At 41.1% G+C, this 21,164-nt stretch overlaps 1 protein-coding gene across 1 annotated transcript in view; it reads left to right on the forward strand.

The window, feature by feature from the left end:
* Positions 1-21,164, forward strand: part of cfap54 (cilia and flagella associated 54) — a 527,984-nt gene that overhangs the window by 224,301 nt on the left and 282,519 nt on the right. Inside the window, exons 31-33 of the mRNA XM_087999737.1 lie at positions 812-938; positions 17,123-17,219; positions 20,514-20,614. Of these exons, the coding sequence (XP_087855863.1) occupies positions 812-938; positions 17,123-17,219; positions 20,514-20,614 (325 nt within the window). The remainder of the gene's footprint in view (positions 1-811; positions 939-17,122; positions 17,220-20,513; positions 20,615-21,164) is intronic.

A 21,164-nucleotide genomic window follows, 5' to 3' on the forward strand; every position in this document is an offset into this window, starting at 1 on the left:
AATATATCCCTTATAATCAGTGGGGTTATGCCATGTATTGGGAACCCTTGGCAAAGAGCTGGCAGGTGTTAGGGGAGGTTTCCCAAAAGGGGCATTTAGTCTATGCCATTGGTGCCTGCCCCTGACTCTGTGGAATAATAGGTGAAAAATCAGAGCAAAATATGGATGTATTCAAAGGTAATGATTAAATTGAATCAAGGTAAATTTAAGTTAAATTAAACTAAATTGACTGTCTTTGACTTGTGAATGTCTTTCTCATGATTAACCATTGATGCTACCATGTTGAGATTAACAGAGCAGTTTTGTTTGCGGCATTACAAAAGGGATAGATTAATTCATGTACCCACGTCCATGGTATAATTTGGTGGTCAGGAGCATTGTCTTCAGTGGGCACCTATAGTCTTAACTTCACTTATGGCCATGATGGGAAAGCCATTGACAGTACAATTGGCAATAGTTTAGGAAGAATCTGATGTTTGTGAAAAGTATCATCTTTTGAGTATGAATCTTGCATGATTGATCTGTGAGTTAGCTCTCCCAATTTATGCACAGTGTTCCAGTTGTCATATGAGGAGGACTTTGCAGGGTTGTTTGGACTGGCTGTGCCATTGACATAGCTGGATGTAGTGCCTTGGCTGATTGTGGGTAGTCTGTCTGGTTTTATTCTTCACAATTTGCCATATTCTTGTTTATTCAGCCACAAAACACCACAATGATCTTGCAGAGTAATCCTGTAAGCAATATAACTGAATTTGCAATTGACAGAAATGTTGCATTGTTGAAAGTAATTTTAATGTCTTCTTTGTTACAGTCAAGAAATTTAAAGGCAAAAGTCGATTCCTGGAATATTTTGTACTGTTGCTAGACAGACTGGTACGGGAGGAGAATTACGAATTTATAACAAATTGGGTGAAGGAAGTTGTTGGCATTTTAAGAAAGTAAGCACATTACGACATAAATCAAACATTATTTGTTAATGCTCATAATCAAATTAGGAAACAGTTTTTTGCTCCAGGAGAAAGTTTGCTTTGACAAGTTGAATCTCCAGGTTTATTTGAGTTTGGTAGTATTGGTAATATCCCAGTGGAAGTAAAATGCTGCAGACTACTTTGGCCAGTTTTCGAGAAAGAGAAATGATTAATGTTTATATTTTTGTTAATGTATACTTGCTGCTTTTCAGATAACTGTACACAGATAACTTTCTATTGGGAATTGCTATTATTTTTAACTAATTAATACTGTAAAAGAAAGTGAGGGAGTAAATTTAACCCCAAAACAGATAGATTAGTGTTGGAGAAAAAGTTAAAATGCTGAAAATTAGAAACAGCAACAGCAAAGACATCAACTTTTACCTGAAGTGGGCCAAGGGTGGGGTAACCAATCCATTCTCAACAGATAAATTGGTTATTGATACCTTTCACAATTACTGGCGTGTTGCCAATTTCACAAACTTTTCTAATCAGTCTGTTCAGAGATTATTATACACCTTTGGATTGATGGAATTTGAACCCAGGTCTCTGGTTTAGAGGTAGGGTCATTACCACTGCACCACAAATTTCACGATACCTTTGTTTTTAAGTGCAATCAGCTGGACTTGCTTATCATTAGGAAAATGAGACACGAAAGGGTGAGTCCAAAAGGTAATCCTTGATTACAACTTCCTTTTTATCCGAAATTCCTGTCCTTGATTTCCTCCCTTTTCCACGCTCTGCTTGCACTCTAAGCACATCTTTGACTTTGTCCCCATCCACTCCCATGGCCCCATTTCTGATCTTATCTTCATGTCCTTTGTTTTTAGTTGGACGAGTGTCAGGAATAACTCACCTGACCACCGATGATCTTCCATAATCTGTCTTCACCTCTCATCCTCTGAATTAAGCTCCATACTGTCATTTCTATCTGTAGCATCCACTCACCTACACCTTTTTTGTCAGTGCTCCATTGAAACATAGAAAATAGGAACAGTACGCCCTTTGATCCTACTCCATCATTCAATATTATCATGTCTAATCATCCTGCTTTCACCACACAACCTTTGATCCCTTTAGCCCTAAGAACTGTATCTAACTCCTTCTTGAAAACATTCCATGTTTTGGCCTCAACTGCTTACTGTGGTAGATAATTTCAAGGCTTACCACTCTCCTTAAAGAAATATTTCCTTATCTCAGTCCTAAATGGCTAACCGTTTATTCTCAGACTGTGATTCTTGGTTCTGGATTCTCTGGTCATTGAACATAGAAGATAAAACAGTACAGCCCAGAAACAGGCCCTTCAGCCCATGATGTTGTGCAGAACATGATGCCAAATCAAACTGCTTTTGGTCCATATCCCTCCATATTTTGCATAATCATATGCTTATCCAAAAGTCCCTTAAACGCCCCTAGAGTATCTGCCACCACCACCACCCCTGGCAGCGCGTTCCAGCCTCCTACCACTGTATAAAAAACTTACCCCTCACATCTCCTTTGAACTTTCCACTTCTCACCTTAAATGCATGCCCCTGGTTTTAGACATTTCAACTCTGGGAAAAAGATTCTGACCTGTCAACTTTATCATACTTTTATAGACATCTATCAAGTTTCTGCTCTCCAGAGCTCCAGACAAAACAACCCTAGTTTTTCTAGCCTCTCTTTATTACTTGTACGCTCTTCACCATGCAGCATCCTGGTAAATTTCTTCTACAGTCTTTCCAATGCCTCCACTTCTTCCTGTAATGCAGTATTTTAGGTGTGGCCTAACCAAAGTCTTATAAAGCTGCAACATGATATCCTGACTCTTGTGCTCAGTGCTCTAACTATAAAGGCAAGCGTGCTATACACCTTATTTACCACCCTATCTACTTGTGTGGTCACTTTCAGAGAGCTATGGACTTGAACCCCAAGATCCCTCTGTACATCAATGCTGTTCAGGGTCCTGCCATTAGCTGTATGCTTTTTCTTAGCATTTGATCTCGAAAGATGTGGCACCACACACTTGCCTGGATTAAACCACAGCTGCCATTTCTCCACCCAAATCTGCAACTGATTCTATATCCCACTTTATCCTTTGACAACCTTCTACATTGTCCATAACCCCACTGATCTTTGTGTTATCTGCAAACTTACTAACCCACCCACCTATGTTTTTATCCAAATCATTTATACATATCTGTTTAGCAGAGGTCCCAGTATGGATTCCTGTGGAACATCACCAGTCATGGACTCTAACCAGAAAGCCACCCTTCCACCAGTACTGTCTGCCTTCTATGGGCAAGCTAATTCTGAATTCAAGCGACCAAATCACTGTTGTTCCCATGCTTTGGGAGCATTCTTTACACTTTCCCCTGTACAAACCTGTTAGAATTTTATAGGTTTCTGTGAGATTTCCACTCATTCTTCCCAACTCCAGAGAATATAGTCCCAACTGATCCGACCTATCTTCATATGTCAGTCCTGCCATTCCCAGGAATCAGTCTGGAGATAGTGAGGCCTGCAAATACTGCAAAGTCAGAATCAATAAATTGTGGAGCTGGGTAAAACATAGTAGATCAAGCAGCAGATGTGCAGGAGAGTCACGTTTCGGACAGGATCCTTCATCAATCCTTTTTTCCAACTCCATGTTTTATCGACTCAGGAATCAGCATGATAAACTTTCATTGCTGTTCTTTCATAGCCAGATCATTCAAGCAAAAACATCCTCCTTCTTCCACACTCTGGTGATTTTGATGGGTCAGATGGATTTCTCCTGAACTGGAAAGGACCAATATCCTCGTGGGGAGATCTGCTAATTCTATTAAGCAGACTGTAAACTATTAGAGAGGAAGGGTGGAGAGTAAATAGAAAGATAGATGAGGATGTTTTTGAGTCTGTAATGAACAAATCAATGAGAAAAGATCGACAAGACCTCGTCAGAGAACAAAGTAACTCAGAAGAATTAAACTGCATTTACTTTAATACATGGGGTCTTATGGTAAGGCTGATGAACTCAGGGCATGTTTGGGAACATGGGATTGGGATGTCATAGCTGTTACAGAAACTTGGCTGAGGGATGGACAGCTCAGGCAGCTCAGTGTTTTGGGTTTCAGATGCTATAGGCAGGATAGAAAGTGAGGTGAAAGACCAGGTAAAACATGACTGCTGTAACTGGAGCAGATATTTCTGAAAAATCATCCAGTGAAAGTATAGGGGTTGAAATTGGAATGAAGAACATAATGATCACCATGATGGGATTGCACTAAGACCACCCCCCCCCCCCTCACACACACACACAAACAGTCAGAGAGAAATTGAGGAACAAATGTATAGAGACATTTCATATATATGTAAGAATAATAAAGTTGAATAATAAAGATATAAGGTGATTTTCATTTCCCAAGCATTGACTGGGACTACAAGTGTTAAAGGTTTGGATGGTGAAGAATTTGTTAAATGTGTTCGAGAAATTTTTTGTTTATCAATAGGTAAATGTTCCTTCTAGAGAAGGTGCAAAACTTAACCTTTTCTTGAATAATAAGACAGGATAAGTGACTGAAGTGACAGTAAGGGAACACCTTGGGTCAAGTGATCGTAATTCTATTTTTTAAAAATAGTAATGAAAAAGGATAAGCCTTACATAAAGCTTAAAAATTTTAATTAGAATAGACAAATTTTAATTGTATGAATCAAGAACTTTCAAAAGCTGATTGGAGTAGAGTGTTCACAGGGAAACGGACGTCCCACAAGTTGGAAGCTTTCAGAAGTATGATAATGAGAGTTCAGAATCATTATGTTCCTGTGAAAGGTAAGACTGGTAGGATTAGAGACCAATGGATGAATAAGCATACTGAGGTCCTAGTCAAGAATAAACCAGGTTCAAAAGAATCTCATGAACAGTATAGAGTTTAGGGGCATTCTTAAGAGGGAGATTGAGAAGGCACAGAGGTGATATGAGATGACCAAGACTAAGGATAATCCACAGAGATTCTACAAGTACATTAAGAGCAAGAGAGCAACTATAGAAAGAATAGGACCCCTCAAAGAAAAGAGGTTATCTTTGTGTTAAATCTCAGGAGATGGGAGAGATATTAAGTGAATATTTTGTGTCAGTTTTTACTGTGGAGATAATAAAATGGAAGCTAGAGAACTCAGGGGAAATAAATATTGATGTTTTGAAAACAGTTCACATTCCAGAAGAGAAAGCGCTGGAAGTCTTAAATATAATGGGGGATAAATCTCCAGGACTGATCTTGTGTATTCCAGGAAGTTTTGGGAAGTTAGGAAGGAAATTGTGGGACACCTTATAGAAATATTTATATCATATCTAGCTTTGGGTGAGGTGCCAGATGACTTGAGAATGACTAATGTTGTGCTTTGTTTTAAAAAGTGATGTAAGGAGAAGCGTGGGAACTGTAGACCTGTGAGCCTGACTTTGGTGGTGGCTAAGTTGTTTGAGGTGATTCTGAAATATGGGATGTATATGCATTTGGAGACACAAGAAATGATTAGGGATAGACAGCATGTGTGGGAAATTGTGTCACAAATGGTGTTCCAATTTGGTAAAACAAACAAGGGCAAAACGTTTACAATTAAATGTTGGGCCTTAGGTGGTGCTGTAGAGCAGAGACACCTAGTGGCTCAGGTATATAATTCTTTGAAGTTTGTGTACAGACAGGCATGATTAAGAAGGCATTTAGTAAGCTTGCCTTCATTGCTCAAACCATTGAGTATAGGAGTTGGGATGTCATGTTGATGTTGTACAAGATGTTAGTGAGGCTTCTTCTTGAGTACTGTGTCAGTACTGTTGCATTAATATAGCAAAGTTATTCTTAAGCTTGAGAGGCTTTAGAAGAGATTTCCCTGGATGTTGCTCGGAATGGAGGTTTGAGTTGTAAGGAGATTCTGGATAGGCTGGGACTTTTTTCACTGGAGCATAGGAGGTTGAGGGGTAACCTTATAGAGGTATGTATAATATGAAGGGCAAAGATAAGGTGAATAGTAAAGGTCTTTCTCCGAGGGTGGGGTGGTTCAAAACTAGGAGGATATTTCTAAAAGTGAGAGGAGAAGTATTTTAAAAGCACCCTGAGAGGCAACATTTTCATACTATGGGTGGTTCTTAGGTAGAATGAACTGTCAGAGGAAGTAGTAGATGTAGGTGCAGTTATAACATTTAAAAGACAGCTGGCTAAGTGCATGAATAAGAAATGTTTGGAGGGATATGGGCCAAAGTACAGGCAGGTGGGATGAGTTTAGTTTAGGATTATGGGTGGTATGGACTGGTTGGACTGAAGGGTCTATTTCTGTGCTGTATGACTTCTCTTTCATCAGATAAGGAGACTAAAACTGCACCAGATGTGGTCTCACCAATGCCCTTGTACAATTGCAGCAAGACATACCTGTTACTGTAATCAAATCCAATTGCTATGAAGACCAACATACCATTTGTCGTCTTCACTGCCTCCCGCATGCTTACATTCAGAGATTGGTGTACAAGGACACCCAGGTCTTGTTGCACATCTCCATTCTCAATAATCTTGTCTTCCTGTTTTTGTTGCTAAAATGGGTAACCTCATATTTATCCACATTGTACATCACCTGCTTGCATTGGACAACACACTCAACTTATCCAAATTACGCTGAGGCATCTGTGCATCCTCACAGTTTCACCCTCCCACCTGGCTTTTTGTCATCTGCAGACTTATGGACATTACATTTAGTCATTGACCTACAATATAAATAGTTGGAGTCGAATCACTGATCACTGTGGTAGTCCAGTATCAGTGGCTACCTCTGGAAAAAAATGACCTGCTTATTGCTACCCCCTGTTTTCTGTCTGCCAACCAGATCTTTATCTGTTTTATTACACTTCTCCCAATCCCATGCATTTCAGTTTTACATGGCAATCACTTATGTGAAACCTTATTGAAAGCCTTCTGAATGTCCAAATAAACCACATCTATTGGCTACTCCTTATCAACTCTTTTAGTTGCAACCTCCAAAATTGCAGTAGCTTTATTAAGTATAATTTCCCTTTCATAAATCCATGGTGATTCTGAACAATCCAGTCACTGTTTTCCAAGGATTCTACTATTAAATCTTTTACTTCAGCATTTTCCCTACTACGTTTGTCAGGCCAATTAGTTCATTACTCCCTGTGTTCTCTGTAACTCTTTTTTTTTAAACAGTGCAGTTACAGTAGAGTCATAGAGATGTACAGCATGGAAACAGACCCTTTGATCCAATTCGTACATGCCGGCCAAATACCTTAAACTAATGTAATCCCATTTGCCACCACTTGCCCCATATCCCTCTAAACCCTTCCTATTTATGTACCCATCTAGATATCATTTAAATGTTGTAATTGTACCAGCCTCCACCACTTCCTCTGGCAGCTCATTCAATACATGCAACACCCTTTGCATGAAAATGTTGCCCCTTAGGTCCCTTTTAAATCTTTCCCGTCTCATCCTAAACCTATGCCTTCTAGCTCTGGTCTCCCCCAAATCAGGGAAAAGCCACAACGTGACCTCCCAATTCCTGTACTCAATGCTCCAACCAATATAGGAAGGCATACCAAATGTCTTCTTCACTATCCTATGTACCTGCAACTCCACTGTTGAGGAATTATGAACCTGCACTCCAAGGTTTGTTTGTTCAGCAACACTCTCCAGGACTTTACCATTAAGTGTATAAGTCCTGCCCTGACACTAGCTATCCTCCAGTCCATAGGATCTTGAAACTGACTACATCCACTATTTTGAGGTTCACTTCCTTAAATTCTCTGATATATAGATTTTTGTGTGCTGGGGATGTATTGGTCTTTAATCCCATCAATTTCCCTGACCCAGTTTCCCTACTGATGTGGATTTCTTTTTTTCCACCTTCTTACTAAACCGCCCAACATTTCAAGGATGCTATTTGTGTCCTTCTTTATGAACCAAAATATGCATTTAGTGTTCTGCCGTCTCTTTGTTTCCCATTATATTTTCCCCTGCAATTTCCTCTGTTTCTGATTGTAATGGGTCTGCATCTGTCTTCACTCTTCCTTTTGCCTTCATGTATCTTTACAGGATTTTATAATCAGTTTTTTTATAGATATTTTTATTAGAAATTTAACATTTTTACAAGTTTACAAAAATAAACAAAACTCTCAAATATAAACATTGATATACAATTAAATCAAATATACAATAGCCAAAATTTAACAAAAGAAAAAAAATACCGGAAAAGAAAAAAAACAAAACTCAACTATCTACTAATCTAACCTACAACTAACGTGGTCTTCCCACATGGTTAAAGATGCCCTCCAACGCATCTCGTCCACATCCCGCACCTCCGCCCTCAGACCCCACCCCTCCAACCGTAACAAGGACAGAACGCCCCTGGTGCTCACCTTCCACCCTACAAACCTCCGCATAAACCAAATCATCCGCCGACATTTCCGCCACCTCCAAAAAGACCCCACCACCAGGGATATATTTCGCTCCCCACCCCTTTCCGCCTTCCTCAAAGAGCGTTCCGTCCGTGACTACCTGGTCAGGTCCACGCCCCCCTACGACCCACCCTCCCACTTTCCCCTGCCACCGCAGGAACTGTAAAACCTGTGCCCACACCTCCTCCCTCACCTCTATCCAAGGCCCTAAAGGAGCCTTCCACATCCATCAAAGTTTTACCTGCACATCCATAATATCATTTATTGTATCCGTTGCTCCCGATGCGGTCTCCTCTACATTGGGGAGACTGGGCGCCTCCAAGCAGAGCGCTTTAGGGAACATCTCCGAGACACCCGCACCAATCAACCAAACCGCCCCGTGGCCCAACATTTCAACTCCCCCTCCCACTCTGCTGAGGACATGGAGGTGCTGGGCCTCCTTCACCGCCGCTCCCTCACCACCAGATGCCTGGAGGAAGAACGCCTCATCTTCCACCTTGGAACATTTCAACCCCAGGGCATCAATGTGGACTTCAACAGCTTCCTCATTTCCCCTTCCCCCACCTCATCCTAGTTTCAAACTTCCAGCTCCACACTGTCCCCTTGATCTGTCTGGACTTGTCCGACCTGCCGAGCTCCTTTTCCACCTATCCACTCCACCCTCTTCTCCCTGACCTATCACCTTCATCTCCTCCCCCACTCACCTATTGTATTCTATGCTACTTTCTCCCCACCCCAACCCTCCTCTAGCTTCTCTCTCCACACTTCAGGCTCTCTGCCTTTATTCCTGATGAAGGGCTTTTGCCCGAAATGTCGAGTTTGCTGCTCGTCGGATGCTGCCTGAATTGCTGTGCTCTTCCAGCACCACTGATCCAGAATCTGGTTTCCAGCATCTGCAGTCATTGTTTTTACCTCGTTTTAACCTACAACTAACCAGAGTGTATATTTAAGTCTCTTACATGCTCGGAATGTGTTAACATCAGATGTAATAAAACCCGTATTTTTGCGGGATTCCTCTCCTAAGGGGCCCCGGATCAGCCAGGTTTGTAATCTCAATTAAATAAAAGCCCTTGTTAGGATAGCCGAAATATCTGTATTTATGTAATTCAAGAAGGGCTGCCATATTTTATAAAATAATTCGGTCTTTCGGTGCACCATATTTGTAAGGAAGTCAAGGGGAATACATTCCATAATTAATCTGTGCCAATTTGAAAGTCCAGGGGGGCCCTCAGCCACCCAGTTCACCAAAATATTTTTCCTTGCACAGAAAGAAAGAATAGAAAATAGTTTCTTCCCGTACATGTCCAGGGAGGGAAAGTTCGAAAAGCCCAAAAGGCGAGATACAAGGTCCACTTTAATTTCCGTTCCTAAAATTTCTGTCAGAGTACTTGCTACTTTAGTCCAATATCTACGGATCTTATGACAGGTCCATAGGCAATGTACAAGAGTGCCCACCTCTATTTTGCATTTGGGACACATTGGAGATGCTCCTGCCTTAAATTTTGCCAGTCGAACCGGTGCTATATGGGCCCTATGAAGTATCTTCAGCTGGATAGCCTGGGTTCTGTTACAAATAGTAATTCTTCTAGCATTTTCCCAAATATCATTCCACATTTCTATAGAGATTTCTAGTCCCAAATCCTGATCCCATGTTTTAAGCAGATTATCCATATCTCCCGATACTTCATCATGTAGTAAATGATAAATAGTACTGACAGAAGATACCCCCACTGGTCGTAGGACACTACATTCTCTATCTGATTTATAAAGACTATCTAATAACGTAGTCTTCTTCTGTATATAATCTCGAATTTGGAAGTATCGAAAGAGGTCTCCATTAAGTAATCCGAATTTCTGACACAGCTGTTCAAAAGACATCAGGACCCCATCCTTAAATAAGTCCCCTAGACATGAGATACCCCTGGATCTCCAGAGTTTAAAAGTGACATCTGTAAGCCCCGGTTGGAATCCCCATGCTCCCACTATCGGTGCATAGGGGGATGTTTTATGTGAGTTGCCCTCATTTTGCCGCATTATATCCCAAGCCTTAATTGTGTTTAGTATTATAGGGATTTTACAGTGATCTGTAATGATTTTCCTCTTGTTTGAAAATAAAAGGTTAATAAGTGGGTATTTTACTTGAGTGGCCTCGATGTCCAACCAGATTGATTGTGGATCAGACAAGACCCAATCAGCTATGTAACTTAATATGGAACTTAACTGATATTTCCTAAAGTCTGGGAAGTCCAATCCTCCCTTTGTCTGTTGAAGCTGTAGCTTCTTCAGCTTAATGAGGGGCCGTCTATGATTCCAGATAAAGGAACCCAGCCAGCCATATAATTTACGTAGAGCCGTCCTCGGCAGCATCACTGGAAGCATTCTCATAGGATATAGGAGCAGGACATTCATTTTGATTAGTGCTATTCTACCCAACCAGGAAATTGGAAGGTCTCCCCATCGCTGGAGGTCCTGCCTTATCCTTTCCAGTAAATGCACAAAATTAGCCTTATACAACTGACCAAATACTGGAGTAATAAAAATTCCTAAATATAAGAAGCCCTCCAGGACTAACAAAAGGGAAAAAGGGATCCGTCCACTAAGTGGGGTGTCATAGCAAGGCCGCCCATTGGCATAGCCTCCAATTTTGAAAAATTAATTTTATAGCCTGAGAATGCGCTTTATGTATTAATAACTTGGATTAGGCGAGGTACGGACATCAGAGGATTACTGAGGAATAGAAGAACATCATCTGCATAAAGGGTAATTTTATGTTTACCTGTACCAATCCTCGGGGCCGTTATATTAGGATCAGCTCGTATAGCTTCTGCTAGTGGTTCAATTATTAGCGTAAATAACAATGGCGAAAGGGGACATCCCTGACGGCAGCCCCTACCCACACTGAAGCTATCCGAGCCTAATCCATTGGTAACCACAACTGCTTTAGGATCATTATACAATGTTGAGACCCATTTGGTAAACACCTGTCCAATGCCAAACCTTTCCAATGTGTAAAACAAATATGACCATTCAACCCTATCAAATGCCTTTTCCGCGTCTAATGAAACTGCTACTCCTGGTATCTTTCCCTGATGACAGGCTTGAATCATATTCAAAACCCTTCTAATATTATTGGATGATCTACGGTCCTTAATAAACCCCGTCTGATCCTCCTTTATAATATGTGGCAGTATCCTTTCTAGTCTCAGTGCTAACGTTTTAGAAAGGATTTTAAAATCTACATTTAGCAAGGATATTGGTCTGTATGATGTACAATCTTCTGGATCCTTTTCTTTTATAAGGATAAGAGAGATATTTGCCTCCTTCAGCGAAGGCGGGAGACAGCCCTGACTATATGTATAGTTATATATGTCCATAAGTGGACCAGCCAATATTTCTGTAAATTCCTTATAGAATTCAGCTCGAAAACCATCTGGGCCCGGTGCCTTACCACTCTGAAGTTGCCTAATTGCATCAAGTATTTCTTGGACTGTTAGAGGAGCATTTAGGACCGATACCTGTTCCGGAGTTAGGCCTGGAAAGGTCAAATTTTTTAAAAATGACTGCATCCTCCTCGTCCTATCTTCACAATCCTGCGATTTATATAACTCAGAATAAAATTCTCTAAAGATCGCATTAATCTTTTTGTGATCATGAGTCAAAATACCCATACTTTCCTTGATAGACGTAGTTGTCTGAGGGGCCTTTTTTCTTTGCAAGAAATGACAAGTATCTACCCGGTTTGTCGCCATATTCATATAATCTTTGTTTTGCAAATAATATTTCCCTCTTAGCCGTTTGAGTAAGCATAGTGTTTAGAGCTGTCCCAAGAGCCGTAATCCTTTGCAATTTAATAATAGAAGGTCTATCAGTGTATGCTGTTTCAGTTGCTTTTAAGCGAGCTTCAAGCAGACACTGTTGTTCTCCCTTCAATTTCTTCTGGGTTGCTGAGTAGGAGATGATCAAACCTCGCGTGTAAGCTTTGATGGTCTCCCACATCATTGATCGGTTGCTAGCTGTACCTGAATTAATTTCTAAAAAAGTTTTAAATTCTTGAGAGAAGTACTTTACAAATTTACTATCTTTCATTAGGAAGGGGTCCATACGCCAATGCCGAGGGGATGTCCCATTGTTCCTCGCCTTAGTTTCCATATATACAGCAGCGTGGTCGGAAATTGCTATACTACCTATTTTACAGGATGATATGGAATTTTAAAAAATCGAGGGGGCAAAAAACATATCAATTCTGGTATGACATTTATGTGGATTAGAGTAGAAAGAAAAATCTCTGCCCTGTGGATGAAGACATCTCCATACATCTACTAACCCTAATTCTTTGTTCAGATCCATCAATTGTCTAGATCTGGGAGATACTCCTGCAGTACTCTTGGGAATCCTATCTATTTCCGGATCCATAATACAATTAAAGTCTCCCCCTATAATTGTATGACGGGCACCAAAAGCCATCAATTTTGAAAAGGCTTCCGTTATAAATTTAAAGGGGTGTGCCGGGGGGCAGTACAAATTTAAAATCCCATATTCCTCTCCATTTATGAGGGCTTTAATCAAGATATATCGTCCAGATTCGTCTTTTATCTGCTTTAGGATTTTGAAAGGGAAATTCTTCCGAACAAGAATAACAACTCCCCTGCTTTTTGAGCTAAAAGAAGAAAAAAAGGCCTGATCAAATCCACCCTGTCATAATTTCAAGTGTTCTTTATCTGACAGGTGTGTCTCCTGTAGGAGAGCTATATCAACTCCTTCCTTCTTAAGATTTGATAATATTTTCTTCCTTTTGACTGGCGAAATATTCCCCTTGACATTCCAGGTGCACCACTTAACCGACTGATCAATCATAATCATCTGGGCAAATCAGAGACCCTCGGGAGGGGAAACCCTATCCAGAACATCCCGAGCGTAGAGCATATAAAATTTACAAAAATAAAGCCTCTCTAATTCACTCACAACAATACAATAAAAAACTATTTCTAAATAAAAAAAATATAAAACGTATCTAAGTGGAGATTTTCCCCCTTGTTCCCAGGGGGTGTCACTTCCTCTCCAAAAGTCCATCATATCCACTCCCAACCAATGCCCCACCCTTGACCCAGGCGCTCCTCAATAAAATGAGGAGAATTCAGATATAATACAAAGCTAGAGTTAACAGTGAGCACCCTACCCCCACCCATACCAACACCTGGATATATTTGGTAATGTTAGTACCATATATAAACATATAACTATAAAATTACAACCTCAATAAATAATAATTAAATATAAATATAGTAATACAAAATAACAAGGGAGAAACAACCCCGCTCCTAAAGACAGAGGTAAAATTGAATAAGGTAACCACCTCCCCCCACCAACATTAACTAAACCCCCCAGCTTATATATATATATACACACACACATATACATACATCCCACATATATACATAAAATAATAAAAGAAAACAACCCCAAGGGGGGGAGAAAATCAAATCCCTCTCCCCACCCCCCATGATAATATTAAACAGTAAGGTAAGAGAAAAAAAAGGGGAGGATATAAACCAAAGAGGGGGGAAAGGCAAACCAACATCCATTATGTCTTACAGTTTATCTAGGAGAGTCCAAGAATTCCTTAGCCTTTTCTGGCGATCCGAAGTTATGTACGGACCCTTAATGGTTAAAGCATGGCGTCGCTGGGTAGCGTAAGGAGTACTGAATATTTAAGTCCCTTAAACGCTTCTTCACCTCGTCGAATGCCTTCCTCTTTCGGACCAGAGCTAGGGAAAAGTCCTGGAATAATATGATCTTGGATCCTTTATAGATCATAGCTTGGGGGTCTTTTCCAAGATTTCTAGAGGCTTCTAGGAGTATCTGCCTCCTTGTAGCTCTGCAGCCGGAACATGACCGGGCGTGGGTGCTGGTTCGAGCCGGGCCCGCGTATTGCGACTGGTAGGCCCATTCTACCCTTACCTGGCCTGATCCAGCTTCCAGATTTAAAAGCTGTGGCAGCCACTGTTTGAGGAATGCTGTAAGCTGGCCTTCCTCTTCCCGTTCGGGAAGGCCCAGCAAACGAATATTTTTTCGGCGACCTCGATTATCGAGGTCGTCAATATGATTCTCTAAGGTCCGGACTCGCTGTTCGAGAGTCCGGACCTGATCCACGGCCGATTGCGCTGTAGTTTCGGAGGTCGCGACCTCTAACTCCACACCTCCGCCTCAGCGCTCGATTTCTTGGATGTCTCGGTCGTGCTTCTGCAGCGCGGCCAAGAGTGAGTCCCATCGATTTCGGGATTCTTCGATGAAAGCGTCGATCTTCGCGTCCAGTTTGGAGATCATTTCTACAAGGCTTGTCACCGTAGGTAAGTCCCCCGGGGCGGCTGTGGACGCCTCGGCTGCAGCTGGAGAGGGTGGGGGAGGGGTTCCTGCTTGCGGGCTCCCTTCCCTTTAGTCATTTTTACTAAAGATTAGATTGTTTAAATTTGATATTAAACAACTAATTAAATTAAACAGTTATTATAAATGATTTGGTGAGTGTGGTGGGGGTGGGTGACCCACTTTACCCAAGTCTTGGGAGGAGCACTGTAGACTCAGACTTGCTGGGTCGCCGCCATCTTGGATCTCCTCATAATCAGTTTTTATGTTCCCCACAAGCTTATTTTTGTACTCTCTTTTTTTTCCCCCTCTTATCCTTTGCCTTGCTTGCTGAAATGTAACCTGCTCCCGATCCTCAGGCATGCTCCTTTTTTGGCCAGTCTCTATGCCACTTACCTGGATCTAAGATTATCCCTAATTTTGCTTATTTGCCATGGATGGGCCACATTTCCCATTTTATTTTTATGTCAGATAGGAATGCACCATTGTTCCAGTTTCTACACGTAATCTTTAAATATTGCATTTCCTTTTCCACTATCATCCTTTAAGTAACATCTCCCAACTTCTCATAGTTGGCTCACACCTTATACCATCATTATCTCCTTTATTTGGGATTCAGAATGATCTATGCCAGTCTACACCTTAATGATGAGTTGTATAAGATTATAGTTCCAAACCCAACAGGCAGCCATGCCTATCAATAAAATTTGTGCCTGAACTGCCAGTTTAAAAATGAATTCAAACTCCTCACTGTTGAGACTATAACTCTTTCAACAACTTCCCCTCCCACATGGTTGAAGATGCCCTCCAATGCATCTCATCCACACCCCGAACCTCTGCCCTCAAACCCCACCTATCCAACCGCAACAAGGACAGAACCCCCCAGTCCTCATCTTCCACCCCACCAACCTCCACATAAATTGCATCATCCACCGACATTTCCGCCACCTACAAACGGACCCCACCACCAGAGGTATATTTCCCTCCCCAACCCTATCTGATTTCCGTAAATATCATTCCCTCCGCGACTACCTGGTCAGATCCATGCCCCCAACATCTCACCCTCCCTTCCCAGCACCTTCCCCTGCCACTGCAGGAATTGCAAAACCTTCACCTACATCTCCCTCCTCACCTCCATCCAAGGCCCGAAAGGAGACTTCCACATCCATCAAAGCTTCACCTGCACTTCCACACATCTCAATTACTGTATCCATTGCTCCCAATGTGGTCTCCTCTAAACTGGGGAGACTGGACACCAGAGCGCTTCAGAGAACATCTCTGGGACACCTGCACCAATCAACCCCCAACGTCTCATGCCGAACACTTCAACTTCCCCTCCCCCTATGCTGAGGACATGCAGATCCTGGGTCTCCTCCATTGTCACTCCCTTACCACCCAATGCTTGGAGGAAGAACACTTTATCTTCCACCTCGGAACCATTCACCCCCACAGCATCAATGTGGACTTCTCTAGTTTCCTCATTTCCCCTCCCCCCACCTTACCCAAGTTCCAGCCTTATGGCTCAGCACCGTCCTCATGATCTGTCCCACCTGTCAATCTTCCTTCCCACCTATCCACTCCACCCTCCCCTCCGATCTAGGAACAAAGAACAAAGAAAATTTATAGCCCAAGAACAGGCCCTTCGGCCCTCCAAGCCTGAGCTGATCTGAATGTACTGTCTAAACCTGTCACCCAATTCCTAAGCACCTGTATCCCTCTGCTCCCCACCTACTTGTGCATCTGTCCAGATGCATCTTAAATGAATCTACCATGCCTGCCTCTACCACTCTGCTGGCAACACGTTCCAAATGCCCACCACCCTCTGTGTGAAGTACTTACTACGTGTATCCCCCTTAAACTTTCCACCTCTCACCTTGAAAGCGTGACCTCTCATTATTGAATCCTTCACCTTGGGAAAAAGCTTGTCTCTATTCACACTGTCTATACCCTTCATGATTTTACATTCCTGATTAAGAGCTTTGGCCTGAAACGTCGATTTTCCTGCTCCTCAGATGCTGCCTGACCTGCTGTTTTTTCCAGCACTACTCTAATCTTAATCTTCTTTGCTGTCCACTACACCACTAATTTTGGTGTATCTGCAAACTTACTAAGCATACCTCCCATGTTCACATCCAAATCGGTTAAATAAATGACAAAAAAGAGAGGATCCAGCACCGATCCTTATGCCACGCTGCTTGTCACAGACCTCCAGTCTGAAAGTCAACCCTCCGCCCCCACCCTCTATCTCCTACCTTCGAGCCACTTCTGTATCAACCTGGCCCCAATAAATATCAGGGCTATGGTGTCCATCAACATGCTTATTAGGTCTTTGTTTGTTTACCTAAATACATAAAAATATTTTTGTTTAACTCAACAGGCGAAACGATGCCCTTCTTGGCCCAAGGAAAACACCTGGAAAGAAAAATATAGTCAAACCTTTGAAGAATGCAGCAGTTGTCCTGGAGTATCACAATGTAAGTTACAGCTGGCATTCTTTGTGTGATTTCTGGGGGCATGGTGGTAATGTGATTGGACTGTTAACCCAGACAAATCCCACACGGCAGCTGTGGGAGTTTAAGTTTAAATAATTAACCTGGAATATTGAAAAAAGTACTAGTCTCAGTGACAATGACAATGAAACTATTAGCATTTGATGAACAAAGCTGTCTGATTTAATAATTTCCTTCATTTAAGTAAGGAAATCTGCCAATCTTGTCTCGCCTAAATGTGTTTTGAGACTCACAGCAATGTAGTTAATCTTATTTCTCTTCAAAAAGACCTTTATTTGTGGGGCAAATAGGAATGGTCAGTAAGTGCTGGCCTAGCCAGTGATGCCCACAAAGCATGAAAGAATAAAGAGTTCAGTGATTGCAGAGCTTGGATTTCCTGCAGCAGGTACAGTTCTAACAAGTGTAGGCATTTTATACTGGGAGTTATTAAAAAGCTGAAATCCACTGTAACTCAATATTTAGAGAATAATTTGGGGAACTGCAGCATTGCAAAATTATTCACAGAATACATTTTGTGAGGTGCTGTGCTGCCAGTAAAATTATTAATATTTTTAATACACAATGTTTGGGGAAACACTTATCGGTTTCTGCTGGAAATAAGGCAACCAGATGCAGAAGGCAGAAAATATTAACTATCTAACAGGCTTATCAAGAATAAAATAAACAATACAGAAGGAGACCTCATCCTGTCAAGACTGCACTGGTCTGTTGAAAGAGCAATCCTGGTCGTTGCACTCATGTTCTTTGATATATTTGTATGATTTCTTCTCCTTCAGTGTATATTTGGTTCTGTTTTCGAAATAACTATAGTATTTGCTTCCATTACTCTGGCAGGCAGTGCATTCCAAATTCTCACCTTAAAACACTGTTTCTTTATGTTGCCTTCAGTGCATTTAGCCATCATGTTGAATCTCTGGTTGTTCTGCCATTGGAAACAGTTTCTGTTCATTTACTATATCTAATGCCTTGCTGACTTTAAACACTTGTAGTCGTGTTTCTCCTAGCCCTTCTTTTATCAGGACATAACCTGAGCTTCTCCGATCTATGAAATAAATTTTTAATCCTCAATTCAGAACCCATTCTAATAACTCTCTTTACGTGTATTTACCAAAATCGTTGTATTCTTTTTATAAACTTTGGTGGCCATAATTTACCACAATAATCAGTTGGGGCCCAATTATTGGTTAATATGGGAAGACCAAGCAAACCCAATTTTTGGAACATTTTCTTTTTATCTGAAACCTAATTTGGAGTTTCCCCTCATTTGTCACGTCACTTCTCTACTCTCATTCTGCTTAGCCCCATACCCTGTTTCAATGATGAACAGCAGCAACTCGTCTTTTGACTAGGCATTTTAAAGCCCTTCAGACTTACTACTGAGGTCAACAACTTCAACCCTGGCCTCTGGTCCCTTTTGTCATTCTTTATGTTTTAAGACTCATCAACTAGGGGAAATATTCTATTTTCATCTATTAGAGTTTTTTAATATTTGGGTGCGATTGTCTCTCATTTGTTGGAAATTTAGAGAACACATATCCAGTCTATTCAAACTTATACTCATAAGACAATCGTCTCAGGGATTAGTCTAGTGAATGTCCTTGTATTCCCTCTCTGGAAAGTAGTTAAGGAGATGAAAGCTGTACATAATACTCCAGATAGTATCTCGTCAAGGCTCTGTACAATTACAGCAAAACATCTTTGCCCTGTGTACTGAGTTCTATTTATGATGAAAGATAACAAACTGTTTGCCTTCCAAGTTGCTTGCTACACTGACATGCTAGTTTTTAGTAACTCCTGAAGAAAGACACCAAAGTCCTTTCGATATTTTACCATTTAAGAAATACCTGCTTTTCTATTCTTTCAAACAAATGACTAATTTCACAAGAGTTCACATTCTATTCATCTGTCACGTTCTAGCCATTCACTTTGCCAGTTCAAGTCTGCTTGAAACCTTTTTGCATCGTCCTCACCATTTACATTTCCATCCAACTTGGTATCATTAGTAAATTTTGAAATGCTCCATGTAGTCCCCACTGATCTTTACTGTGCCCTATGTGTAACATATTGCCATCTTGAGTATGACTCATTTCATTCCTATTGTCAGTTTACTGTCTGAAAACTAATTCTCAGTCCATACCAGTATATTTTCCTCTCCCATAGGCACTAATTTTGTTTACTAATTTTTTTTTGTGTGAGACCCATTCCCATCCTTTACTAATTTCTTGATCATCCTCAGGAATGCACTACAAATTGGCTTTGTCAGGGACACTCGCCTGAAGGATGCACTAAATTCTCATTTTATCTGCAACACTCAACGACCCCAGTCTTTGACTTAATAAGTCCCATTGTTAAAGATCAAATTGGCATTGCATACAGATGACTGCATTTGGTGTTTGAAACTTCTTTTGTGTGAATTTGGCTGAATAGAAGGGAAAGATAAGTATCAAATTTTACCTGATTTGGGCTCAGCAACCTAACTCAGAGTTGGAATTGACCGACACCACTCAAACTGATGCCGAGGTAGACGGAGTTCTGAAATGGTCCTATTATAAAATACTAGAATTGGATCAAGAAGTGGGAATCTTCTTATGGACCTGTGGATGAAGCAGTGATGGTGTCCCACCAAGTAGGGATGCTAACCAATATATATATATGGTCCATGGACTCCACAGCACTGCAAAATAAACAGTTGGACTGGGAGTCTGTGAACCACAACAAATCTACCACAAATCCCACTGTAGTCCATTTATTTCAGGCCCCTATAAGTATCACCACTGTGAATGCAGTGAAGTTCCCTCTTATAAAACAACATCCTTATCATCTAGGCCCCAGAAATAAGCCCAGGTTAAAACAAGTATCCAATAAATTTTGGAAACTGCCCAATTGAACTCAAGTCGTAGCAACAGGAGTTCCCCAGTCATCAAGTGCCCAATCCTGATGGTTGAACCAGGTTTTGCTTTGACTTCAGAATGATTAATGAAGTAACCAGGGCAGACTTCTACCCAGTTCCTTGTCTGGAAGACTGCATTGACTGGATTGGAAACACCACATTTATAACTAAACTGGATCTGCTAAAGGGATACTGGCAAGTTTTAGACTGTAAATTCACAATGGAATCAGTGAAGTTGAATATAAGTGTGTGGATAATTAATGTTGTCTTAATTCACAATATTCATTGAATTTAGGAACTTATTCAGGGAATTGTTCATTTGGAGATTGAAAATTTTGATGATACCGATTCTATTTCTTGCTGTTCAGAATCCAAGCAAAAAACCGAAGAGAGAAAAAGCAACAATGAAGGAACTCATGCACAACTTTCTCAATAATCCAGCTTTAAAGAAAGATTCCAATGCAGCAAGGTAGCTAAGATCTCTCTTTGTTATTAGGATGCCAGATGTATGTATGAATGGCTTTTAATCACTGGCTCTGGTTGTTTTTAGTTCTTGGGCACTGCTGCAGATTCATGCTATTGTATGATCACAACTTTTTTTCACCATTATATTTGGCCCTCTTCTGCCATTCTTTCTTTCCTCAAGCACCATTAGTAGAAGACTATGGCGAGCCATGTGATTGATTTATCTCCATCACAGATTCACTTTTTTTTTTGGCTTTGTTGTGTTGCCTTCGTATTGGTGTTGGAAATGTGTTGCTGGAAAAGCGCAGCAGGTCAGGCAGCATCTAGGGAACAGGAGAATCGACGTTTCGGGCATTAGCCCTTCTTCAGGAATTACTCCCCTATTGCGGTTACTCCCCTATTGTGTGCTCAAATGCTTTTAGACCACATGTAACCAATCTGCAGTTACCCCCTTACTTTGCGCTCAAGGGCTTTTACTATGTTAAACTGTAATGCCTATTTGATCTTCTTAGTTCCCCTTTTATAACTATTGTTGCCCTGCACGACACCGTTGT

This window comes from Chiloscyllium plagiosum, unplaced genomic scaffold (genome assembly GCF_037043375.1).
Source record: "Chiloscyllium plagiosum isolate Xiang-an unplaced genomic scaffold, Cpla_swu_hap1 HiC_scaffold_23, whole genome shotgun sequence".
NCBI lineage: Eukaryota > Metazoa > Chordata > Chondrichthyes > Orectolobiformes > Hemiscylliidae > Chiloscyllium > Chiloscyllium plagiosum.